Genomic DNA, 26967 nt, shown 5'->3' with positions numbered 1-26967 from the left:
AGTGCCCGTGATTAAACCACTTCCATTAAGATCCCTGTTTTAATGAAAATCTCAATCACAATGTTAGGAGACATCTACCAGCAATGTATCCTCTACTTTTTTTTATATAGTGCATGGCCAATTTGTTGAAGTATGTGGCCTGTGTGGGAACTTTCAGGTTGCGGCCACAGGGCTTGGAGAGAACATTGCTTGCTAGTATTTTATATTTAACATGTGCAATTATTGTGTGTCACATCATTTACATTATAATTTACCATAGCTTTACTTATAATGGACTGCCCATGTAAACTTCTCTTGCTCCAATTACACCTTCCTATCAAGTGGTGAAGCTGCAGTGCTTCAGTTTTGCACCTTACTCTCCTGGTAAAATAAACTACAAAGGAATCTAAAGAGCCAGGTATTACACACAAAGTAGGACAGAATATATGAATTACATTGGGAGATAATTGGAACGAAGGTACCCAATCCCTAACCCCATTTCAGCTGAAGACTACTCTTGCTGTTGACTTCCTGAAATGCCACACGAGATTGACTAGCATAAAAAATATCAAATAGCCGAAAAAAGATCCTACATTAAATTTCTTCTCAAAAATCATAATAACTTGCATTTATCAAGCACCTTTTATACAGAAATAAACTCTAAAGAATATCAAAACGTGGATACTAAAACCGAAGGAGGAGATATTTCAGTGACCGAAAGGTTTTTTGGATTTTTAAACGACAAGTCGCTGAAGAAACTTTAGGAAAGGATTGTTAACGCTAGGCACAGCAACCAGTGGAGGAAGAGGATTAAGATGCTAGAGCCAAGAGGAATGCAGTTGAGACATAGGGGAACTGAGATTCGCTATAGGTCAGTGAGGACAGGGGTTATAGCTGTACTGAACCTAGGTAAGAGGTATGATATATGAGAATGTTGCACAGACTGAAGTTAACGGTGTAGAGGATGGATGGCCAGCCAGAAGAGTACTTGAATAGCTGAGTCTAAAGATGGATGAAAGTAGCAACAAAGAGCTGTGCTACTCCGCCTTTCTATCTTCCTTTAAGGTGCTCCTTAAAACTTTGGTCATCAGTCCTAATATTTCAGATGACTTGTCAAAATTTTGATAAAAATCCTATGAAGCAGCTCAACACATTTTACTTCAATAAAGGCTTTATATGAATTCAAGTAATTGTTTGACCAGATATATTAACAACATCAGTTCTTTTCTGCACCCACAAAATCCTATAGCACTCTTAGCAAATAAATAAGTTGTTGTTGAGTCAACTTACAAAATCTATAACCACCACCTAAACAAAACTGCATTTCCAAAACCACATTCAACTATGCACAAATATTGAACGATAAAATTCAAGCCCCACAATTTCATTAAGCACTGAGCTGCTATTACAACATAACACTACGTTAATAAGCCAACATACCAGAATACTCCAGTTAATAGAAACTTCTTGCTAAAGCTGAAGTGTACAAAATTTGCACAAGTGCAATCATATGTCACTTTGCAAGTCAGAGGGTGAGAAGTGGCATTCCACAGGATTGGTGCTGGAACGTCTGTTGTTCACCCATCACAAACGATTTGGACTAAGGAACTAGAAGTATAATTTCAAAATGCATGGACAACATCAAATGTCCATGAATAAATAATCTGAAGATTGCGACAAAATACAAAACATCAACAAACTTGCAGAAAGGGTATGTGAATTGCAAATAGATACCAGTGAGGTAATGAGCTTTGGTAGAATAACTAAGAAGCCACGCACTTTGGAAGTTATGAGTTACAGAATGGCAGTGATCTTGAGGTACATATATCCACTTTTAGGACCCTCATTGGCTCCACCACTCCTCTCATCAACCCTTTACTATTTATATGCCAATACGCGACTCTTGGATTCCTAGCCTCTTCTCATTTCCTACTTTGGATTTCCTTCATCACTCCCTTCTGATCTTTCTATATTCAGTTTGGCTCTCATTTGAATTATCAATCTGACAGCTTGTGTATAATCATTTTTTCTGCTTCATCTTACTCCCCATCTCTTTTATCTAGGGCGGGTGCGCTGGCTTTGGTTGCGCTTTGTTTCCCCCTTGTGGAATGTACCTCAACTGAACCATCTCCTCTTTAAAGTCACCCGACTGATCCTGTACATATTTGTTGCAAATCTTTGATGCCAATTTAACTGGGACAGGTCCATTCTCATTCCACTGAAATTGGCCCTCCTCTAATCAAGTATTTTTACTTTAGATTACCCTTTGTCTTCTCCATAGCTGACGTAAGCGATAGAGTACTATGGTCACTGTTCCCCAAATGTCCCCTCTTGATCTTGATCCACCTAATTCCCCAGAACTGCCTTCATTATTAGACCAGAAACACATTCATCAAGAAAATGTTCCTGAATGCACTGCAGAAACTCTTCCCCTCCCCCCATCCCTGCAAGTCTACATGACAATAATGGAAGTCTCTCATTAACACCATTCTACAGTTTCTGTACTTCTATAACTTTTTTCCTTGCAAAAAAGTTCCTCTATACCTTGCTACTATTTGGTGATCTGTAGAACACACTTGTGTAATGATACCTCTATTGTTTCTTAACACTAACCAAATAGATTCTCTCCTTTACCCCTCCAAGGCATCTTCTCTTTCCAGCACTGTAGTATTCTCTTTAAACAATACTGACATTTCTCCCCCTCTGTTATTCACTCTCAAACAAAAGAATGGTATAGAGGAGTTCTCCAAGGGTTGATAGTAGGCCCACTGCTTTTCTTCAATAACCAAGATTTTCCAGATCTCCCTCTATGTGCTACTGTATATTTTCTATGCTGTGAGATTTAGATCTTTCATGGCTCTCTCCCTTGTTTGACAATTATGTAAATGTTCCTTCACCTGTCATAAAGTAAGCACCATCCTAAGTATTTTACAGAAGTGTTAGATTATTCTAGATTTGCCTGGAAACATGGTCTTTTCACTGTACACAAATTTTCTGGATAAACAACAAAGCTGAATTTCTCTGATGGTATCCATTGCAGAACCTTTGATTTCACAGTTCCGTACTAATTTCTATGAACATGGAGAGCCCATCTAGTTTATTACATTCAAGTAGTCGATCTTCATTTGACAATTTACAACAAGGAATGGAAGATTTTTTTAGTCTTAAGCTTTACAAACAGAGCTACTGCCCGCAGGAGGGAGAAGAGACATATTCTCTATGTGATGTCAATGGTGGTCAAAATTTACAGATCACCATTGGACTGGGTGCAGTCAATGGCTCTCACTCTTGTATCTTGTCATCTTGTTCCATGGTCTAGAACATAGAACATAGAACATTACAGCGCAGAACAGGCCCTTCGGCCCACGATGTTGCACCGACCAGTTAAAAAAAAAAACTGTGACCCTCCAACCTAAACCAATTTCTTTTCGTCCATGAACCTATCTACGGATCTCTTAAACGCCCCCAAACTAGGCGCATTTACTACTGATGCTGGCAGGGCATTCCAATCCCTCACCACCCTCTGGGTAAAGAACCTACCCCTGACATCGGTTCTATAACTACCCCCCCTCAATTTAAAGCCATGCCCCCTCGTGCTGGATTTCTCCATCAGAGGAAAAAGGCTATCACTATCCACCCTATCTAAACCTCTAATCATCTTATATGTTTCAATAAGATCCCCTCTTAGCCGCCGCCTTTCCAGCGAAAACAATCCCAAATCCCTCAGCCTCTCCTCATAGGATCTCCCCTCCATACCAGGCAACATCCTGGTAAACCTCCTCTGCACCCTCTCCAAAGCCTCCACATCCTTCCTGTAATGTGGGGACCAGAACTGCACACAGTACTCCAAGTGCGGCCGCACCAGAGTTGTGTACAGTTGCAACATAACGCTACGACTCCTAAATTCAATCCCCCTACCAATAAACGCCAAGACACCATATGCCTTCTTAACAACCTTATCTACTTGATTCCCAACTTTCAGGGATCTATGCACACATACACCTAGATCCCTCTGCTCCTCCACACTATTCAAAGTCCTCCCGTTAGCCCTATACTCAACACATCTGTTATTCCTACCAAAGTGAATTACCTCACACTTCTCCGCATTAAACTCCATCCGCCACCTCTCGGCCCAACTTTGCAACCTGTCTAAGTCTTCCTGCAAACTACGACACCCTTCCTCACTGTCTACCACACCACCGACTTTGGTGTCATCAGCAAATTTGCTAATCCACCCAACTATACCCTCATCCAGATCATTAATAAATATTACAAACAGCAGTGGCCCCAAAACAGATCCCTGAGGTACACCACTTGTAACCGCACTCCATGATGAATATTTACTATCAACCACCACCCTCTGTTTCCTATCCGCTAGCCAATTCCTGATCCAATTTCCTAGATCACCCCCAATCCCATACATCTGCATTTTCTGCAGAAGCCTACCATGGTGAACCTTATCAAACGCCTTACTAAAATCCATATATACCACGTCCACTGCCTTGCCCCCATCCACCTCCTTGGTCACTTTCTCAAAAAACTCAATAAGGTTAGTAAGGCACGACCTACCTGCCACAAAACCATGCTGACTATCACCTATCAATTCATTACTCTCCAAATAACTATAAATCCTATCCCTTATAATTTTTTCCAACATCTTGCCGACAACAGAAGTGAGACTCACCGGTCTATAATTCCCGGGGAAGTCTCTGTTCCCCTTCTTAAACAATGGGACAACATTCGCTAACCTCCAATCTTCTGGTACTATACCAGAGGCCAACGACGACCTGAAGATCAGAGCCAGAGGCTCTGCAATCACTTCTCTTGCCTCCCAGAGAATCCTTGGATAAATCCCATCCGGACCAGGGGATTTATCTATTTTCAGACCCTCCAGAATATCCTGCACATCCTCCTTATCAACTGTAATACTGTCTATTCTACTCCCTTGCAACCCAGTGTCCTCCTCAGCTATATTCATGTCCCCTTGCGTGAACACCGAAGAGAAATATTGGTTCAATGCTTCACCAATCTCCTCCGGTTCCACACATAACTTCCCTCTGCCATCTATAACTGGCCCTAAACTTGCCCTAACCAACCTTCTGTTCTTGACATACCTATAGAACGCCTTAGGATTCTCTTTAACCCTATCCGCCAAAGTCTTCTCATGTCCCCTTTTAGCCCTTCTAAGCTCGCTCTTCAACTCCCTCTTAGCCAATCTAAAGCTTTCTAGTGCACTACCCGAGTGCTCACGTCTCATCCGAACATAAGCCTCCTTTTTCTTTTTAACCAACAAAGAAACTTTTTTGGTGCACCACGGTTCCCTAGCCCTACCAATTCCTCCTTGCCTGACAGGGACATACCTATCACAGACTCGCAGTAGCTGCTCCTTGAAAAAACTCCACATGTCGGACGTTCCCAGTCCCTGTAATCTCCTAGTCCAACCTATGTTTCCTAATTCTCTCCTAATAGCCTCATAATTACCCTTCCCCCAGCTAAAACCATTGGCCCGAGGTTCATGCCTATCCCTTTCCATCACTAAGGTGAACGTAACCGAATTGTGGTCACTATCACCAAAATGCACACCAACTTCCAAGTCTAGCACCTGGTCTGGCTCATTTCCCAGCACCAGATCCAATATAGCCTCACCTCTAGTTGGCCTGTCTACATACTGAGTCAAAAAACCTTCCTGCACGCTTTGAACAAAAACTGACCCCTCTAACGAGCTAGAGCTATAACAATTCCAGTCAATATTAGTCAAGTTAAAATCCCCCATAACAATTGCCCTATTACTTTCACTCCTAAGCAGGATTGACTCCGCAATCCTTTCCTCAACCTCTCTAGAACTTTTAGGAGGTCTATAAAAGACTCCCAACAGGGTGACCTCTCCTCTCCTATTTCTAATCTCCGCCCATACTACCTCAACAGATAAGTCCTCATCAAACCTCCTCTCTGACACTGTGATACGATCTCTGACCAATAATGCTACCCCTCCCCCTCTTCTACCTCCTTCCCTACTTCGACTAAAACATTTGAACCCCGGGACCTGCAGCATCCATTCCTGCCCCTGCTCTATCCATGTCTCTGAAATAGCCACAACATCGAAGTCCCAGGTACTGATCCACGCTGCAAGTTCACCCACTTTATTGCGAATACTCCTGGCATTGAAGTATACACATTTCAAACCCTGCTCCACCCCACCTCTGCAATGCCGTGCATTGCAGTCCCCATCCATGCATCCCTCACTTTCAGCCCCACTACTCAGGATCCCTCCCCCCCCCCCGAATCAGTTTAAACCTCCCTGCATGGCCTTAGCAAATTTACCCCCCAGGATATTGGTCCCCTTCTGATTAAGGTGTAGACCATCCTTCTCATAGAGGTCACACCTTCCCCAGTACGAGCCCCAATTGCTTAAGTACCTGAACCCCTCCCTCCTGCACCATCCCCTCAGCCATGAATTCAAACCTTCCCTCTCCCTATTCCTCTCTAAACTATCCCGTGGTACAGGCAAGAGTCCAGAGATAACCACTCTGTCAGTCTTGGCCTTTAGTTTCCACCCCAACTCCATAAATCCCTGCCTAATATCCCCTTCCCCTATCCTCCCTATGTCGTGTGTCCCCACATGTACAATAACTTGTGGTTTATCTCCCTCCCCCCTAAGAGTCCTGAATACCCTGTCAGACACATCCCGGACCCCAGCCCCTGGTAGGCAACACACCAACCCTGAGTCCCTACCTTTAGTTCCGACCCTCCTATCTGTCTCCTTAATTGTGGAGTCCCCAATCACAAGGCCCAGTCTTTTACAGCCCCTAACCACCTGAGCTTTCTCACTCGGCTCACCCCCAGAGATCTGCTCTCTATGCTCAGTTGAATCCTCCTCAACTGTAGCCTCCAGCACCGAAAACCTATTATGGAGGGGAACCGCCCCAGGGGATTGTCTTCCCGATTGCTTCTTACCCCTCCTCCTGGCATTGACCCAAGCCTCATTTCTAGGAGTTACTATTTCTCTATAACTCCTATCAACTTCCACCTCCGCCTCCCGAATTATGCGGAGTTCCTCTACCTCCCCCTCCAGCTCCTTTACACGCTCCTCCAGAAGCTGCAATCTAATGCACTTCTTACAACTAAAATCTCCTGAAACACTACTGGATTTCCTCACCACATACATCCCACAGGAGATGCAGCATACTGCCTGAACTGCCATCCCTGAAGCCATTACCAGCAAGAAAAAAAGAAAACAAAAAACTTCCCCACACTTCCCCAACTGTCACTCTCCACTGCAGCCCGAGCAACACTCCCTCACTGAGACACCAACTGTCACACTCTACTGCAGCCCGAGCAACACTCCCACAGTGAGACACCAACTGTCACACTCTACTGCAGCCCGAGCAACACTCCCTCACTGAGACACCAACTGTCACTCTCCACTGCAGCCCGAGCAACACTCCCACAGTGAGACACCAACTGTCACTCTCTACTGCAGCCCGAGCAGCACTCCCTCACTGAGACACCAACTGTCACTCTCCACTGCAGCCCGAGCAGCACTCCCACAGTGAGACACCAACTGTCACTCTAGGCATATTGATCCACTAGTTTGCAGTCAAGCTTTTAAGCAGAGACCCCACGGACTGTATCAGGCCTCCATTTGGGGAAAGTCAAGGCAATATCAAAAAAGGAAGACTTATTTATATCAAAGACAGAAAATGCTGGAGAAACTCAGGTCTGACAGCACCTGTGGAGAGAGAGAATTCTCTCTCCACAGATGCTGTCAGACATGCTGAGCTTCTCCAGCAATTTCTGTTTTTGTTTCAGATTCCAGCATCCACAGTATTTTGTCTTTACTTCCAACTATATGGTGCTCTTCATGAGCAACATCTCAAAAGCACTTTTACAGCTGATTCAGTACTTATGTAGTTCAGTCACATAATACGAGATAATTATTAACAGGAGAATTATCATCCCCATTCTGACTGGTACTTGTGGTGTCAGCGTGAGAAATACTTATTGTTGATTGCTAATTTTGAGAGAGCTATTTTTTTTACAAAAGTAGTGAAGATTCAGAAAACATTGACTCGGGGATTCTATTAGGCAAAGAAATTAATGCAGAGTAAAAATGGGTAGTTTTTGAAGGCATTCTGAAGATTAAAGGAGCCATGTTTGCCAAGGGTTAAAAATAGAACAGCTTAACATGCAAGGGCAAACTTCTCTTTTACAGATTTATGGAATATAATTTAGACAAGAAGAAACAATTAAGGGAAACAAAAGCAACTGTCAAACCAAGGACTAATTAATCGGCAAGTCGACTGCAGTAACACTGGCAAAAGCGTCTTGAAGTTACATTAGAAATCAGAGAATCATTAAGGGTTTTTTTTCCTTCTTTCATGGGATCCGAGTATTGCTGCCAAGGCCAACATTTGTTACCCATCCTTAATTCCACTGGAAATGGTGCTGTTGAGCTAACTTTTTGAACCACTGCAGTTTTGTCGTAGTACTGTCAAGAGGGAGATCCAGGATTTTAACCCAGAGATAAGGCAGAAACAGCGATATAGCTCCAAGTTAGGATAGTTTGGGGCTTGGAAGAGAAATTGCAGGTTTTAGTGTTCTCATGCATGTCCCTGGTGGTGGAGGTCATGGGTTTGAGGGGTGCTGTTACTTGCTTCACTGCATATTGTTTATGATGTACATTGCTGCCGTGTGCCAGTGATGCATCAGGCAGGCTTTACCTGGACAACGTCGAGCTGAGCATTGTTGGACAGGCTTTAGGGAGTCAAGAGGGGTGTTGCTCATCAATCTCTGGCCTGCTTATTGTATATGGCCAGCCCTGGTCAATGGTTACTGCCAGTATGTTTATGGTGGGGGAATTCAATGATGGTAATGTTGAACATTAAGAGATGATTAGATCCTTGCTGGAGATGATCATTGCCTCACATTTGTTTTACAAATCTTACCAGTCACTTTTTAGCCCAAGTCTGAATGTTGCCCAGGTTTTGCTATGAAAGGACAAGATTGCTTTCAGTATTTGAGGAGTCATGTATGTTACTGAAAGCTGTGAGATTATCAGTGAACATCCCCACTTTTGACCTCATGATGGAGGAAAGGTCATTGACGAAGCAGCTAAAGATGGTTGGACCGAGGACACTTCCCTGAGGAACTCATGAAGTAGAGCTGACTGGCTTCCAACAACGACAACTAACTTTTGTGTTGGATAACACACCAGTGAGTAGCAAGTTTTTCCCAATTCCCACTGACTTCAATTTTTCTAGGGCTCCTTGATGTCACAATCAGTCAAATGCTGCCTTGTTTTCAAGGGAAGTCACACTCCTCTCATTCCTGGAATTCAGCTCTTTTGTCCATGTTTGGACCAAGGCTGTAAGGAGCTCTGGAGCCGAGTGGCCCCGGCAAAACCCAAACTGAGCATCAGCGAGCAAGTTGTTGTTAAGTGCCATTTGGTAGCACTGTCGACAACATCGTCTATCACTTTGCTGATGATCAAGTGTAGACCAATGGGTTGTTATTGGTTCGATTGAATTTGTTCTGCTTTATGTGGACAGAAAATATATGGGTAAATTTCCACATTGGCAGTGTTGAAACTTCACTGGAACAGTTTGGCTGGGGAGCATGGATACCTCGGGAGTACAAGTCTTCAGTACCAGTGCCAGGATGCTGTCAGGGACCTGAATTGAATAAGTTGAAAGATTGGCATCAATGATACTGGAGACCTCAAAAGGAGGCCAAGATGCATCATCTACTCAGCAGTTCAGGCTCCAAGTAGTTGAGAATGCTTCAGCCTGGTCTTTTGCACTTTAAAGAGTCACTGAAAGATGCCTTGGGAACCTTGATGAATCTGTGCAAAGAACGGCAGCAGAGTTATGTGATTACTTCAAATCAGTTTTCAATCCTGCAGCTCATGCTCAAATGATTGCACAATAAAGTTTAGCAATGCAGAGGTCATAGGGGATTTGATAGTCTGGGGAACAGTACGATATTCCAACCACCACCAACATAACTCCACCACCGAGTGATACCTCTTTGATATCAGGGTAAAAGAAACCATTGAATGACCGCAGAACATTAGCAGAATACCAGAGGTCATGGTAAATATTGGAAACAATAAAGGTAGGAATGGTTAATGTCATACAAATTCAACAGCTAGGGAGGAAATTCAAGAGTTGGATATCCAAGTATCTCTGGATTATCCCCATGATCATACATTAGTGTGTACTGGAGCAGTACGCTAAGGCAAGTAAAACTGTGGCTGGAAAAATAGTGCAGGAGGGAGGGATTCAGATTCTTGAGGCACTATGGATTTTAGGAACAGTTTGCATCGCAACAGGGCTAGAACCGATGTCCATGCAGGATAGTTAGTCAGTGGTATGGGGTGAGTTGAAAACCAACTTGGGAAGGGATAGAGTATCAGGACAAACTATGAGAGAAGAGATATAAGATGCAGAGAACTGGAAGAGACAAACAGCATTAGAATAAAGCGTAGTTCAAAAATATGAGGGATCAAATGATGGGGAAATGAGTGTCAGATTAAGATGGATTTGGAGTGCACGTGGTTAAATGCACAGATCATGGTAATTAAGGTTGGTGAGATACAAGCACAACAGGTTATGAGCCTGGCAACAATGGAGACACATCAAACATGGAGAGGAATGGACACTTAATATTCCTGGCTGCAATATAATCAGGAAGTACAAGGAAGGAACCAAAGTTGCCTGGTAGTATTGATCAAATTCTATCAAACTATGTTACAACCATGAAGCAGACTATAACATACCTGCTGAGTCTTTCTGAATTCTTCTAGAATTTTTGAAGCCATGTCATAATCTTCCAGTAAATGGTATGCAATAGCATAGCCAATCCATGAGGCTCGCTGCGCAGGGCGAAGCTGAAGTAACTGGTACCTCGTTTCCTGAAATATATCGAACACATGAGGACCTGTGGCTTGTTAACATTAAATCAAATAAAACTGAAACTTAAAGGAAGTGATTGAAGTTGAAAAAAATGTATAGCATGATAGACACAGGATGGTGTATAGTTTTGTTGTATATTTTAGGGTAGCAGTAGATACAAGTGCAGCTATAATCATGCTAATAAATGTTATCAATCTGAAACAATTAACAGTTTCTCTGTCACAGATGATGCCCGACTTGCTGAGTATTTTCAGTGTATTTCAGATTCGCAATAATCACAGCATTTTGCTTTTTGCTCTAAAACTACATGTCCACGCCAAGTGCTTACGTTCAGCAGTATTACTACATGTTGTCGATGCAAGAACAGCAAGAAATGTTACAATAAAAGGGAGAACATTTGAACACGGCACAATTGAAATAAATATTTTTCATCATACATGTGATTTGGGTCAAGCAACATCCATCTATCCAAATTTTTAAGAGAAGAAATCGTGATTAAACGTTTTATGATGCATTTCTTCAATCTATTCCATGAACCGGCCACGAATTTACTATTTTGCAAAGGCCAGTTTATTTTCTATCAGCAGAAAGAAGCAAGAGGTTTGTGCAAAGAGTATTGACAGTGATTCTGTTGCCAGATTGAACGCTTGGTCAAAACAAAAAAAATGGGGGGGGGGATTTCCCAGTGGAGGCCGTTTAGCCAGCTTCCCGCTGGGTGCCACGGCCTCCGGGCGCCAGATTTCCGGCACCATCAGCTCCGTGCCAGAAATCGGCATGGAGCTATATAAATTATGCCAATGGGGATTAGCATCCCATTAGCAGGCCCGGCACAGACAGTGGCCCAAGCCGGGAATCAAACCAGAGTCCCTAACAGTGAGACAGCAGTGCTAACCACTGTAGTTAACAGTGCCCTCAAATATCACTTACACCTCTGTCCCCGCAGCTTCCCCTCCTTGCCAGAACCACTTGGGTTCCCCTTGCCCCGACTTTCCATCCACTAGCCTCCGTATTCTGCTATTTCCACCAACTCCAGCAAGATGTCACCAACGAACACACTGTTTCCTCACCATTCCCCAGTCAGCAACCTGAAGGGAGCATTTCCCTTTGCAACAATCCCGTCCACTCCTCTATCACACCCACCACCTCAACCTCTTTGCATGGCACCTTCCCATGCAATTGTACAAGTCTCATGAATGAGATAGTTGGGATACATATAAAACGCCAATAGTTACTCTGACACAGGTCATGTCGGAAACTGGTTTAGAATCTGAGTCAGTCAGGCATGTCTGACGAAGTGGAAATTTCAATTGTAGGTCAAAGTCAAATCAGCTTTTGTTAGTGAAAACTTCTCCTCAGACTCAGTCCAAGGTAGGGTAGCGTCTTTCTACAAATTCTGGAAGCTTGAATCAGAAAAGGATGCATCTTCCTAAGAATAGGAAACCAGTGATTAAGTTTGATTTGTGATTAATGAAAAACAAGAAATGTGTTCAGATTGTGCGCGATTCACACACGGGCTGAATTTTAGGGTGGATGAAACCCATCCCATTTTACATGCCCTTCCCTTGTAGGAAATACCCCCGCCAAAAATACATAAAATTCGGCCCCCTTGTAACTTTATCCACTCTGGATGGAGTGTAAAGCACCCTCTTGTGGCTATTTGCAAGTTTACACATAAGAGAAAACTGAATTATCAGTAACTGGCAGCCATATTGTCCACAAGTAATTTTGTATCAGCAACTTTAGATATGTTTTCAGACATATTAAATTTGTTTGAACTGGTTCACAAAATGGTAAGCTAGCCAAAATTAAAAAGCATGTTTTATTTTGATTAGTCATTCAAAGCCAGCATTAATGTTAAAGTCCAAAGATGTGCGGGTTAGGTTGATTGGCCAGGTTAAAAATTGCCCCTTAGAGTCCTGAGATGAGTAGGTTAGAGGGATTAGCGGGTAAAATATGTGGGGGTAGGGCCTGGGTGGGACTGTGGTCGGTGCAGACTCGATGGGCCGAATGGCCTCCTTCTGCACTGTAGGGTTTCTATGTATGTAAGTCTATGTAATTGCCCTTGAGAAGGCTGTGGTGAACCACCTTCTTGAACCATTGCCGTCCATGTGGTGTAGGCACACCCATATTGCTGTTAGGAAGCGAGTTCCAGGATTTTAATGTAGCCAAGTTCAAGATATTTGTACAGGATTGCATGCTATTCATGACTTGTGTATCTTTCTGCACATCTTCCTTGAAGGTATGTAAAGGTAAGAAAGGACATTGATTTGATATATAGGTATTTAAAAATACAATGAACACATTGGTACAACTAACTGTTTCAATGAACACCACACAAGGTGGTATTTTTGGATTTTAGAGCTACTGTATATACTTGAGCATAGTCAATCTCAAAAGTCAACCCTCAGCTCTTCGCCAAAAAGTCCAAAGTCTGTACTTAACATGTGGATGTTGCTGAAATCAAACCCACCCTCGTACAAACCTATTCATTGGTAGAATAGCATACCATGGAAGGCAACTGTTCGGCTCAGTGTCTGAACATGTCAACAGGTGCTGGCAAGGTTACCACAATGCTACCTTCCCACCAATCCCACCCTCTGATATGCCTAAGAGTAAATGTGCAAAGAGAGGAAAGCCTAGCATGTGGCCGCAGTTGGAAAATATACATATATATTTTTTTAATTGCCAGAATAGACTCTTAATTTCTACTGGATCGATCCAAATCTTCGCCCTGAAGCAAGCGAGAAATTTAGGCATTGCAGGTTTTAAACCAGCTCTGGATGGTGCACAAGGTTTATGAAGAGAAACCATTTTGAACTGCAACAAAAGTCAAAGATTTCACAGCATCTTCTAACAGTAGTTTATAATAAAACTTCCGACAAAAGAATGGACACAGATTTGGCCTATACTGGTAACAAGGGCGAGACTCCCACGAATTTTGAAATGCCAGCCACATGGTGAGCAAGTTGAAGTGGCAGTGAAGACAACTGGCCATGAAAACAAATTTGTATATTTGACTTTTGACAAATTCAGTGCATACAGAGGTTATTATTTATAAATAAAAATTCAAGGATATAGATACCTTTAGGTTCCTTTTTCACTACTTTTGGGGTGGTTTGGGTTGGAGTTAGCGGGAACCATTTCCAACCTGGCGACTCTGCAATAGCAACTATGCCGTAGCGAGATGGCGGGAGAAAGTGGAATTCAACCCCTCAAAATATTATCCGTCTAGAAGTCAAACCCCTACTTTTTGGCTAAAAAAATGTGATCTTAAGTATACACGGTAACACAACGTCATAGCTCTTGTCCCGGACAGGAATTTACGAGTCAGTACACTTGGATGTGAATTCTGTTCAAGGAAAAGCACATTCACAGTGCATCTCTCACTCGAACAATCCACCATAAATCAGAAGCACTCACCCTGTAGCCCTCAAGGTCACGCATCTGAATCTGTAGAAGGGAAAGATCTCTCAAAATCTGAAGATTGTCTTTGTCCCATTTTAGAGCATTCCGGTAGCATTTGATGGCTTCATCATATTTCTTGTCAGATCTCTGAAGGAGACCATACACATGCCAACCTAGATTTATAGTCAAGAAAAACAGCACCTGCAATTTTCACAAGTTCCTAGTTGCAAAAGTTCCATACCTTATGTGGATCAATACAAATTTGACGGGAATGTAATTTTTCTTTGGTGTCTCAAGTTTTACGACTTAACTTTTTCAGACAAGCACTTTGAAAGACAATGATGGTCTTAAACTACCAGAGGAAACGGCACCGAGAGGACTAAATATGAGTAAATGAAACAGCATCCTGCTATTACATTCATCGTGTTTCGTGTTCAAGTTTAATGTTATTAGGCTAGTGACTGGGTTCGGTAATCTATCGTATCATCAAAAGCAATCAGGTTACAATAATCTGCATCGTCAGCAGTTACTACAACCGCATCAGCATGCTGCAAGCAATGTCTGCCAATGTTTGAAAGAACTAGCAGCTCATCCCCCTCGAGCCACTTGCCCTTTGTGTAACTGAAACAGGATTTGTTGGATTTAAGATACAGCTCATCCTCAGTATATGAAATATGCAAAAAAGAACTAAGCAAAATTCTGAACACTAAACATTTCGTTTATGAATTTAATTATTGTTAAACAGTCTAGACCAGAACTGCTCTGCTGTGAATGTTCTTCTCATCGAGGCAGTGCAGCATCATCGGGAAATTAGAATATGTGAATTCAGAACAGTGAAAGTGAAGCTCACAATGAGGGGAATGTACAAACATTTGGATATAGCTTGACATTCGGAAATAAATATTTATGGAATGGTGTTACATGGGGATTTTTGATGGGGTGCAATTTTAACAGATTACTCATCAGAATTAAACATAATGCTGACTCTGAAAAAAATGGTGCTTCAGAAGCAAATATCCATGCTACACAAGCTCAAGAACATAGGAACTGCCGTAGGCCATTCAGACCCTCGAGGCTGTTTTGCCAATGTAAGGGTCATAAATATACAAAGACCCTGCTTTTAACTCTGGGCACATTTAGCAGTGACAAGAGTTAGAAACTCGCATGCTGCTGTAGAAAGGAGGCCCAGCCTATTTTGACTCGTGTGTCTTTAACACGATGCAGTTCATTCCTGGTTAGAATGGGTAAAAAGAGCAGCATGACAGACCACCCCAAAATAAGGTAGATGTTGGGATGGAGCAGGAGTGAAAAATAATCTAGCCACAAAGAGCACTTTGTTCAGCCAAGAAAAAAAAAGGTTTTTTTCAGCCTCTTCTCGTTTCAATTTACTTGACTACCAATGAAGATTTAAATCTGCCTTGTGAATAGCTTAATGATGCGGTCACATGCAGATCACCGTTTGATCTATTTGTAGCATTTTGTGCTGAGAAATCTGTGTTTAAAAAGGATACAGACATGACTCTTCAGATCATTTCGAAGGCCTCGCCGTACATACTCGTATGCTTCTTCCTTCTTTCCTAAGCAGTTTAGAGTCAAACCTTTCATCGCCAGGGTCTCTGAAAAATTAGAAATAAAATGTACTGCATGCGGAATAACTTATTTGATGATTTTGTTACAAATTCACAGCAGTGCTATGGTTCAAAGCACACACCATTTAGATTGGAAAAACACTTCTTTTTTTCAATATTCCTCAACCAAGTTATTTTTCCACAACATAAGAGTTCTCAATTACCAACCATATCCCAGAGCAGGTTAGACATCGAGCGACCGTTCCTCAGGTTTCTGCCACTCATAAATCCACTGCTCGATGAGAAAAATTGATAGTCAGTTCTTTACTCTGACAAATTATATTGCCTCACCTTCTCTCAATGGACACCACTGAGTCAGGAGTGATGAGGGAAACAAAGTTAATGTCATTTGCTGCTACCTCATCAAACCTGATCCAAATTTAAGTTTTCTTCAGAAGGCAAACAAGGCTCATCCTGCAACCATAATTGCTGAGCGATGTAATGTTCACAAGACTATAGTTTGTATGTAGTAGCTTCCTTTGGATGGCTACATTGACAGTGGTAACCATTCACTGTAGGTAGCAACAATCTCATCTGAATTCACCAAACCATTGCTTGTCAATTATTTCTGATTCTGGCTATCTGAAGTAATTTATAATCTCCAAAATTAACAGAAAATTACACAATAACTATACTTAAGGTGCGCTGCTGGTATTGAAATAGACCTTACACAAAGGTTTTCAGTCAGTCCTTTCTGTCCAGTTGTGGCTCTCCGTCACAACTTTCATGTGCACACATGCTTCCACTTCAACCTTGCTGCATCACCCAACCCCAAATAGCATGAAATACAAACATCATTAACGTTTAAGTAAACTGAAACTAAAGCAAAATATTAGGGATATTTAGTATAAAAACCCTCCCAGAATATTCTTGATAGTTGCGAGTATGTGGGGAAGGGGGTTAAAGCAATCTCATTAACTTTACTCTTCTAGATCTCACAGAACAAGATTCTTTATAAAAAGAAATATCTGCTGGAAGAATTTCTTCTTTTGTGAAAAACCAAAGAATGCAGTGATGCAAGGCTAAACTCAATCTGAACCCGTTCCTGACCATTGTGGGGAGCAGTATCCAAGAACCAAGTTAAATAGGCTCATCACTAACATAAGCTACCTGCTCCCTTTTCCAGTATCCCCAGAGGTGCTGAGGCCAACTGTTGCACCTCTGCTGTCTGGAAATTTTGATCAGGTATTGACCTAGCACAAGTAATTTTTCATTTAAAAAAGAATCTGCAAATGGAATATAAATGGAAAATGCTGGAAATGCATTGTACTCAGGTCACTATCTGTAGCGAGAAAAGACAGGTTGATGTTCTCTCAAAATTGAAAGTGCTCTTTTCATAGTCTTAACTGCTGAATTCTGCACTTGGTGTAAATAGTTACAGAACCAGCAGGAAACTACAAAATCTCAAGGCAAATCTCAACCCAAATATTGATATGCTTGATGACTATATGCAGCAGGCAGAAAACTGCAATGCCAAGTGAAAGCAATAGAGGTCAATCACAAATCTATTGAAATAACAGATGGGAATGTTGCTTTAATCAAAAAACAGAGTACTCTGTAACAAGTTAATTTGAGATAATTTCTGTAAAATTGTACATGAAATGAATTTATAAATTGCAACTGTACAATGGCATTAGCTGTAGATCACTTTAGTGCTTTGGAAGTATCAGTTGAATGCCAGATTACATTTTTCACCATCTTTAATGACTGTAGAATCTTAAAATCAAAACAAAACTAGATTAGAAAAGTGGGGGGAAAATGGAAAAGGTGCATAATCATACAGGACAGGAGTTAGCAACAAAAACTCCATTTTTCTTTGTAGGGACATAGTGAATTAGAATTTATTGCAAATAAATGAGCTACGTAAAAGAGGGCTGCATTCCATTATATACTACTGAATTATTGGTAAACAGCAGTCATTTAGTGAAATCAATTCCTGAACTAGCTGATTTTTAAAAACAGCTGGGCCATAAAGGCCAAGAACGTATTGTGCAGGTACACTAAATTACTGCTTCATGTGAGGTGAGGGAATAAAAATATAAAGGAAGACTTGAAAATGGCTCTCGATAAGGAATTAAACATGACACACTTATGACAGCAAGATTTTTTTTTAAAAAGAAAGGATCTTATGGCTGTGGAATTCACTACCAGTTAAGTGATTGAATAAGCAGTCAGGTGGGCATTTAACTTGGTTTAGTAAATGATTGAAGGAAAAAGAATAAAAGGATGAGAATAAAACAATCTAAGTAGAAGAGCAAAATATGAGATTAAGATTACTGTTCATGCGAAGGATAAAATGAATTTAGAATGAAAACTGAAATTAGAAAATAGATCAAGACCAACATACTTCATGTTTTGGAAAATACTGAGAGAAAAATACTTTAGGCTTGGCCAGCCATTCCTTTTTACTTTGAATTTAATAGGTTAAAACTGGAGAAGACAGGAAAACTTGGTATATATCCCTATTTCAGCAACAAAAGAAAATCAAAAAACTGCCAATGCTACAGGTAAAAATAATGCAGTTTCTTCTTGCTTCAAATTGTTAAACGTTGATGCAGCTTGCTCTTCCACCACTGGACAAATGAAAAGTCAACTGATTCTTAATGTCTGCAAGTTTCCCTTTATTGTATAATGTAATTCCTTTTACTTGTGAAATCTGGTCATTTTACAATTGATTTCCCCCCCCATTACAGTTTCTCTTTTCCTGCGTGTAAATCCAGATTAATGTCTACTCACTTTTGTACTGCCTTGGAAAGGCAATGAGACAACGCTGCAGTTCCATGTTAATTCAAATTTATCCTCGCATTTTTCTTAATAAAAATTCTGCATTTTTAAAGAATTTCAAGTTTTTTCTCACTCGGACTGCAAGCGTGTCTGTATATTACGCGATCAATTGAAATGCTATTGCACGTCGGTAAAAAAATTAGAACCCAGAAATAATTAGGTGCGTTTCTGGAAAGAGAACCAACAGCTCAAGGATTGAAGGCACAAAGTTGGTTGATGTGAAAAAAAGGGATGGTTGGCTGAGCCTCAAGCCTGCTGTGGCTGAGACTAAAGCCTGCAGTCAACATGTTCTTATGTGATTTTACCACTCCCAATTAATGACCTCTCCAACATTTAAACATTAATCTAATGAAACAGAAGTTAAACCAGCCATCACATGAACAATCATAAATATCTGAAATGACATGGGTAGCGGCAAGAAAAGTCAGTAAATGGTGCACAAGGTAACAATAAAATCAAGCCTGACAAATACTGCGTTCATTCAATATACACCACTGCTCTCAGGTTGCAGAATAATATCCAAGTTTACTTTAAAAAAAATAAAACTAGCAGAAGAAAGTCAGAGCACTGGGCTACACGTGCAAAAGATTAATTGTTTTTCCTTACCTGATACATAATGCCAAAAATGCAGAGACAGGCATTAAGTCAATATAACAAAATCCCATACAAACAGATCGACCAGAGTAGTCCCAAAAAGTCAATTTTGTCTTAGCTGAAGTAGCAAGGGACACACACATGAGAAAATGAAGGCTAAGACCCACATAAAAAAGAAATCTCTTAACACTTGATATAGCCTATGAGAGAAAACCATTTTTTTTAAAAATCAAGGCTCCTTCTTCAATGACACAGCAACTTAACCCAGTGTAGGTGAACAACTACCACAACTTGTATTGATACCGCGCCTTTAAGATAGTAAAACAATGCCAGATGCTTCACAGCAGCACTACAAATTAAAATTTGACACCAAGACACACGGCATTAGGGCAGATGACCAAAAACTTGGTAAAGATTAGGTTTTACGGATCATTTTAGAGGAAAAAAAGGCAGAGAGGATTAGGGAGGAAGTGCCAGAGCTCAGAGATTTGCAGCTGGAGGCATGTCTGCCATATGCAGCAATCGTAGTCAGGTATTCTCACAAGCCAAGAACTGGTGAAGTGCAGATATCTTGATTGTGTGGCTGCAGGAGATCACAGAGGTAAGATGGAGTGAGCCCACGATGGAATTTGAAATTAAGGATTTTAAAACTTAACCAGCAGTTCAAGTCAGTCAACGTGCAGAGGGTAATAGGCAGATTGGATGTGGTGCAAGTTAGGTAAATTGGATGTGGTGCAAGTTACTCGAGCAGTTGTGTTCTGGATGATCTTAAGTTTATGGACGGCACAACATGGAAGTGAGTCAACAGTGTTGGAATAGTCAAGTCTGGAGGTAGCAAAGGCATGGATGAGGGTTTCAGCACCAAATGATCTGAAGCAGGAGTGGAGTCGAACAATTTTACGGAGGTGGAAATAGATGCTCTTAATGATGCCCTGGATATTTTGTTTGAGACACAATTATGAGACCGAGGTGCAGTCTGGTTCAGTCTCAAGACAGTTTCTAGGCAGGACAGAGTCAGTGGCTAAAGAAGAGCTTGTAGCAGAGACTGAAGACAGTGGCTTCAGTTAGGTCTCAACTTTGATCTGTATTGAGTTAGCTGAACTAAGCAGTTAGGAGAAAAATAAAGATTCTCAACAGACAATCATCCAGTCACCCTTGCTAGTAAAAAGGATTGCATTTTGCAGTAACATTTCTTCTCTACCTTCTTTCCCCACTCTTTCCCAATGCACAATGAGTAATGACTAATTTGGTTACAGTCAAACTTCACCTGCAGAATGGCAAGAGCAGAGTGATCACCCCAAGGACAGAATACATGAGAAAAATAATTATCCAAAACTACCATGGGGAAGTGGTGGCTCAGTGCTATCGTCACTGGACTAGTAATTCAGAAACCCACAGTGATGGGCTTGGGAACCTGGGTTAGAATCCTGTGGCAGATGGTAGAATTTTAATTCAATCAATAAAAATCTGGAATTAAAAATCTAATGATGACCATAATACCATTGTCAATTGTCACAATAACCCACCCGATTCATTAATGTCTTTTAGGGAAGGTAATTTGTTCTTACCTGTGGTTAACTAACTGCCCTCTGAAATGGCCCAGCAAGCCAGTCAGTTATATCACAATCGCTAGAAGGCGATAAGAAATGAAACTGGATGGTCTACCCAGCACCAACCGAGGTACCTGAAACAACAGCAGCAAACTCATCCCTGGTGGCCCTGCAAAGTCCTTCTGACTAACATTTGGTAGTTTGTGACAAAATTGGGAGAGGTGTCCCACAGGCTGGTCAAGCAATAGCCTGACAGTCATATTCAAGGAATAATGTCCCCCCCCATCATCCTCGCCATCCCTGGGTATGCCCTGTCTCACTGACAGAGGTGGCTGCCCCGAGAGTCCTCAACATTGACTCTGGACCCATATAAGTCTCATAGTATCAGGTCAAACATGGGCAAGGAAGCCTCATGATTACCACATACCACAACCCCTCAGTTAACATATCAGTACTTTTCCATGTTGAACTCTACTTGGAGGAAGCACTGATCTGGGGTGGGTACCTCAATGCCTATCAAGAGCACTTCCATAGCACCACTACCGACCGAGTTGACCAAGCTCTAAAGGACATAACTGCTAGACTGGGTCTGTGGCAGGTGGTGAGAGAATCAAGAGGGAAAAAGTAACTTGACCTCATCCTCAACAATCAACCTGTCACAAATGCATTTATCCCATTCTCAATGATGGGGGAGCCCAGCTCTTAAAGCTCAAGCATTTGCAACAATCTTCAGCTAAAGTGCAGAGTGGATGATCCATCGATGCCTCTACAGGAGATCCTCAAGCATCAGAGACCAGTTTTCAGTCAATTCAATTCACTCCACTTGGCATAAAGACAATACTCCTGCAATAATACTCAAGACTAGTGCTGCAGAACTTGTGCCCCTAGCCAAGCTGTTCCAGTACAGTCAACACTGGCACCTACCCAGAAATGTAGAAAATTTCTCAGGTATGTTCTGTACCGAAAAAACAGAACAAATCCAAACAGGCCAATTACCACCCCATCAGTTTATTCTCCATCATAAGTAAAGTGATAGAAGGGGTCATCAATAGCACAATCAAATGGTACGTATTTACTGCTCACTGACACTCAATTTAAGTCCCATCAGGGCCACTCAGTTCCTGACCACAATACTGCTTTGGTTCAAACATGAACAGAAGAGGTGAAGTGAGAGTGACTGCCCTTGACATCAAGGCAGCATTTGACTGAGCATGGCATCCAGAAGCCCGAACAAAACTGAAGCCAATGGGAGCGAGGGAGAAAGCTCTCCGCTGGTTCGAGTCATACCAAGCACAAAGGAAGATGGTTGTGGTTGTTGGATGCCAATCATCTCAATTCCAGAACATCGCTGCAGGAGTCAGGCAGGGTAATGTTCCAGGCCCAACCACCTTCAGCAGCTTCATCATTGATCTTCTTTCCATCATAAGGTTAGAATTGGGGGGTGTTTGTGGATGTTCAGCAGCATTCGTGACTCCTCAGATACTGAAGCAGCCCATGTCCAAATGCAGCAAGATCTGGACAATATCCAGGCCTGCACTGACAAGTTAATTGTGCCACACCAGGCGATGACCATCTCCAACAAGAGACAATCGAACCATGACCCCTTGAGATTAATTGGCTGTAGCATCACAGAATTCCCCACTATCAACATACTGGGGGTTACCATTGATAGAAATTGAACGAGCCATATAAATACTGTGGTTACAAGAGCAGGTCCGTGGCTATGAATTTTGCAGTGAGTAACTCAAAACCTGTCCATCTACAAGGCACCAAGTCAATACTCTCCACTTGCCCGGATGAGTGTAGTTCCAACAACACTCAAGAAACTCAAAACCATCCAGAACAAGGTAACCTGATTGATTGGCACTACATGTACAAACAGACTAATTCCTCTCCCACTGACGCACAGTGGCAGCAGTATGTACCATCTACAAGATGCACTGCAGGAACTCACCAAGACTCCTCAGACAGCACCTTGACCACCACCCAGAAGAACAAGGGCAGCACAAACATGGGAATGCTACCACCTGAAAGTTGCCCTCCAGGACACATACCCCAACTTGGAAATACATCAGCATACCTTCACAGTCACTGGGCTGAAATCATGGAACTCCCTTCCTACCAGCACTGTGGGTGTACCTACATCACATGGACTGCAGCAGTTCAAGGCGGCAGCTTATCACCACCTTCTCAATAGCAATTAGGAATGAGCATTAAATGCCAGCTTAACCAGCGATGTCTACATTCATGAATATTAAAAAAGACAAAATGAAAGTACTTTGCTCTGCAAACTAATACAACTATGAATTTTCCCTTACTGCCACTCCAACCCCAATCGCCCTCCCATTAACCACCATAAACAATTCAACAATCCAAGACAATGTTCACATTATAAAAACATATAGATGCAAAACAAAACACAAGACAAGAGGCACTTTATCTTTAGGCCTGTTAACGAGCAATTAAAGACAAATTAACTCAAAGCCATTCATCCAAAGTTAACTTACCTCCATGTTCTGCATATTTTGGATTGCTAAGAATTTGTTTGCAGAACTTCAACCCATGTCTGTACTGCTTGTGTTCATAGCATTTCTGCGATAAGAGGGGAAAAAATATGACAGTTAGAATACATGAAAGCCACAAGACTACGTCACGCTTTTAAAATGCAAGCTGGAAACTTTGGGGTATTTTAGTACTCCACAATATTAGATACAGTTTAAACATTCATATAACCCAAAATGTCAGGTAGAATCAAATCATTGGCCTGTTTTCCACTTCTACAAATTTGATGGTTTATATGCATTTTTACCCAGCTTAAATTGCAGAATATTTTAAAGTTGAAACCACAGCAAGCTTGCAGAGTAGCTGTCCTCTGGAACATAGCGCGATATTTTGGTGCTCGATGACAAGTACAAATTCAAGTACCACCTGAATAAAAAGATCACTAATTTCCACATCACAAAAATTCTTAAAAAAGGTGACTGCAGACACTTTGAAAATAGGATACATCAACAATGTTAAATGCAAACAAAGCTCTCGTTCCTCATTCTATCATATTAGCCCAAAGAATGGAAATTTCAACAATGCCTAGAATATTTGGGTAAATCTGTGACAATCAGGTATCCTATCCAACGTACAATGAACAATTTACTGGAATGCATTGTTCAGAAGCAAACTGAAGAAACTAGCTGAACCTATATCTTAAGCTCTTGCTTGCACATGATGATGAACGTCTATTCACTTGTGTTTAAGCTGTACTGCTCCTTTTTAAATACTTGTAAAGTTTCAAGGACCAAGTGATGAAGATGAATGTGAGGAATTAACCATTTTGAATATTGGACTCACCACGAGATGAGATTGCTACTTCAAATGCAAGCAACGTAGCCCCTACATCTTAAAACCTGTCAGCACCTTCTAATCTAGCAAGAGATTTGTTATTTTAGAACTTTAACATTAGCATCTGAAGCCACTTAGTCTGTACACACCCTCTTACCACCTAGCCATCTCTAAAGCCCATTTCAATTTAGTCCTGGCCATAACACATGCTGCAGTTTCTGCCATGACACCAACACCCAGTCCTGTTGTCATCTTTGTTCTAAACTACCCAACTTTCTTTTCTTGGGTTCAAGTTTATTCTCAGACACTAGTCCTACCACTCCCCAAATGAAACTCTACCTCCTCTCACCTTTAAATTCTATTTTAAGCATCACCCCATCTCGAATCTACCCTTGTTTTACAAGAATCTGCAACACATCACTGTCATCACTAGCTGCATGCACATATCTTAGTATTTTCACCAGTTTCAGACTCCATCATAGCACCAAGGCCACTTTTGTGCCTTTCCAAGCACAGTTTTTCCTCAACTATTGTCAAATAGTTCTGTCTCCTGCATCTGCAGTTGTCTCTCAAATGTCCACAGGTCTGCAATCAGTTTTCTTTTATACCTCAATACATATTATTCCTCAGTGGGATCATGTGTAACTACAAGAGCAGCTCCACCCATACACCGACGACACCCAACTATACCTCTTCCACTGCCACCACTGATGGCAGGACTCTTACTATATCAGATTCACTGTCCGACACCAAAGTTGCAGAAGTTTAACTTTTTAATAGTTTAAGTTTAAAGTTTATTTATTAGTGTCACCTAGGCTTACATTCACACTGCAATGAAGTTACTGTGAAAATCCCCTCGTCGCCACACTTTGGCGCCTGTTCGGGTACACTGAGGGAGAATTTAGCATGGCCAGCGCACCTTTTAGACGGTGGGAGGAAACCAGAGCACCCGGAGGAAACTCCACGCAGACACAAGGAGAACGTGCAAACTCCACAAAGACAGTGAGCCAAGCCGGGAATTGAACCTAGGTCCCTGGCACTGAGGCAGCAGTGCTGACCACTATGCCACCCCCGCTAAATGTACAAAACTGGAGACACGCAGTCTTAAAAGCAATGCGTCTCTGGCTCGAATTAGAATCAAAGAATGATACAAAAGAGGCCGCCATTTGGCTTGTTCCATCAATTCCAGGATTCAAATCATTTCCTTGGCTGAGGTTGAACTTAGTACAGTTCAAATGTAGCCTTTCGAATTAACTGCAATATTTTAAACTTGCATCCAGTCCATATTCAATCCCAACTGAGTCTTTAGCTCATTGTCCAATTGCTCAACTAAGCCTTCATCATCCTAAAGTTAAACCTATATTCTGCGTTATGCTGACCTAGGAATTTTCAGCACAGACACCTCTCAAATCTTGCTGAGAGCAAAAGTACAAGATACGAAAATGTTAGGAAAAGACCAGCTGTTCAATCAAGCCCGACCCAACCCAATAAACACATCAATAATTACATCCCTCAGTCATGTCTTGACGAAAAAGAAAAATAACAGGATCTATAGGCAGAAAAACTCTGGGAGATCCCTCTGTAAACGCTGGTGGTTGTTATGAGAGATGGCACTAATTGTCTGAATATAAAATCCATGTCCCATTTAGTAACATACAACATATAGTAAACTCTTCAATGTTCCTAACCTGGTAAAACCATTTCTTAAATAATATACGGCACTCAGCAGCCTCTCACAAATCCATTACATATACATTCATGATGTATATGTCACAATCGTCCAAATTTCAGGTCACGGATACGACATCTTTGTGTTCCTCACTTTTCAGATACGTGAACTTTCTTAAACATATCAGCACCCAATATTCAAATGCCATAAAATGGAAGTCAAACCAGAATCCGTTTTGAAAATTTAGAGGCGTACGGTCATTTGGGTACAGGAGTTAGCCATTTGGCCCTTCTGAATTCATGCCAGATTTATGTAGGGAAATTCAGTTAGTCTCATTTCCCCTGCCCTATCCCCTTAGCGCTTCAAGTTTAATTCAATTTCCCTTTGAAATTATTCATCATCTCCACATGCATAACACTTGTAGGCAGTGAGTTTGTGATCATTACCACTCGCCGTGTAAAAGCGTACTCCCTCACAACCCCTTGTATCTCTTGCCCAAATCCTTAAATCTGTCACCCATCTTGCACTATCAGCTTACGGAAGCGATCTCTGCATATCTTAAAATCTTTCATGATATTGTACATCTCTACTAAATTTCCTTGCAATCTCACAGGGAGAAGATTCTCTTCTCCTCCAACCTAACTTTATAGTTAAAATCCTTTATCCCTGGAACCATTCTGGCAAATCTCTTCTGCATCTGCTCATAGACTCAAATACTTCTTTAAGTTTTGTGACAAAAATGATCTGGAGGAGGGGACTGAGTGTAGGGTAACAAAGTTTGCAGACGACACAAAGATAAGTGGAAAAGTGAATCGTGTGGAGGGCGTAGAAGGTCTGCAGAGAGATTTGGACAGGCTGAGTGAGTGGGCGAGGATCTGGCAGATGGAGTATAACGTTAACAAATGCGAGGTTATTCACTTTGGAAAAAATAATAGCAAATTGGATTATCTAAATGGAAAGAAATTACAACATGCTGCTGTGCAGAGGGACCTGGGGGTCCTTGTGCATGAGACGCAAAAACCCAGTCTGCAGGTGCAACAGGTGATCAAGAAGGCAAATGGGATGTTGGCCTATATCGCAAGGGGGATAGAATATAAAAGCAGAGATGT

At 41.6% G+C, this 26967-nt stretch overlaps 1 protein-coding gene across 2 annotated transcripts in view; it reads right to left on the bottom strand.

The window, feature by feature from the left end:
* Positions 1 to 26967, bottom strand: part of naa15a (N-alpha-acetyltransferase 15, NatA auxiliary subunit a) — an 82938-nt gene that overhangs the window by 38639 nt on the left and 17332 nt on the right. For both annotated transcript variants that reach the window (XR_013497594.1, XM_078210495.1), the window contains exons 2-5: positions 23361 to 23445; positions 15809 to 15913; positions 14313 to 14470; positions 10757 to 10891 (exon numbers count right to left, since the gene is read on the bottom strand). Coding sequence is in view for 1 of the 2 variants with exons in the window: in XM_078210495.1 (XP_078066621.1) it covers positions 10757 to 10891; positions 14313 to 14470; positions 15809 to 15913; positions 23361 to 23445 (483 nt within the window). In the remaining variant the exon portion in view is untranslated. The remainder of the gene's footprint in view (positions 1 to 10756; positions 10892 to 14312; positions 14471 to 15808; positions 15914 to 23360; positions 23446 to 26967) is intronic.

Source organism: Mustelus asterias, chromosome 1 (genome assembly GCF_964213995.1).
Source record: "Mustelus asterias chromosome 1, sMusAst1.hap1.1, whole genome shotgun sequence".
In the NCBI taxonomy this organism is placed as follows: domain Eukaryota; kingdom Metazoa; phylum Chordata; class Chondrichthyes; order Carcharhiniformes; family Triakidae; genus Mustelus; species Mustelus asterias.
The sequence above is the reverse complement of the archived record's forward strand: the minus strand, read 5'-3'. Positions and strand labels throughout refer to the sequence as shown.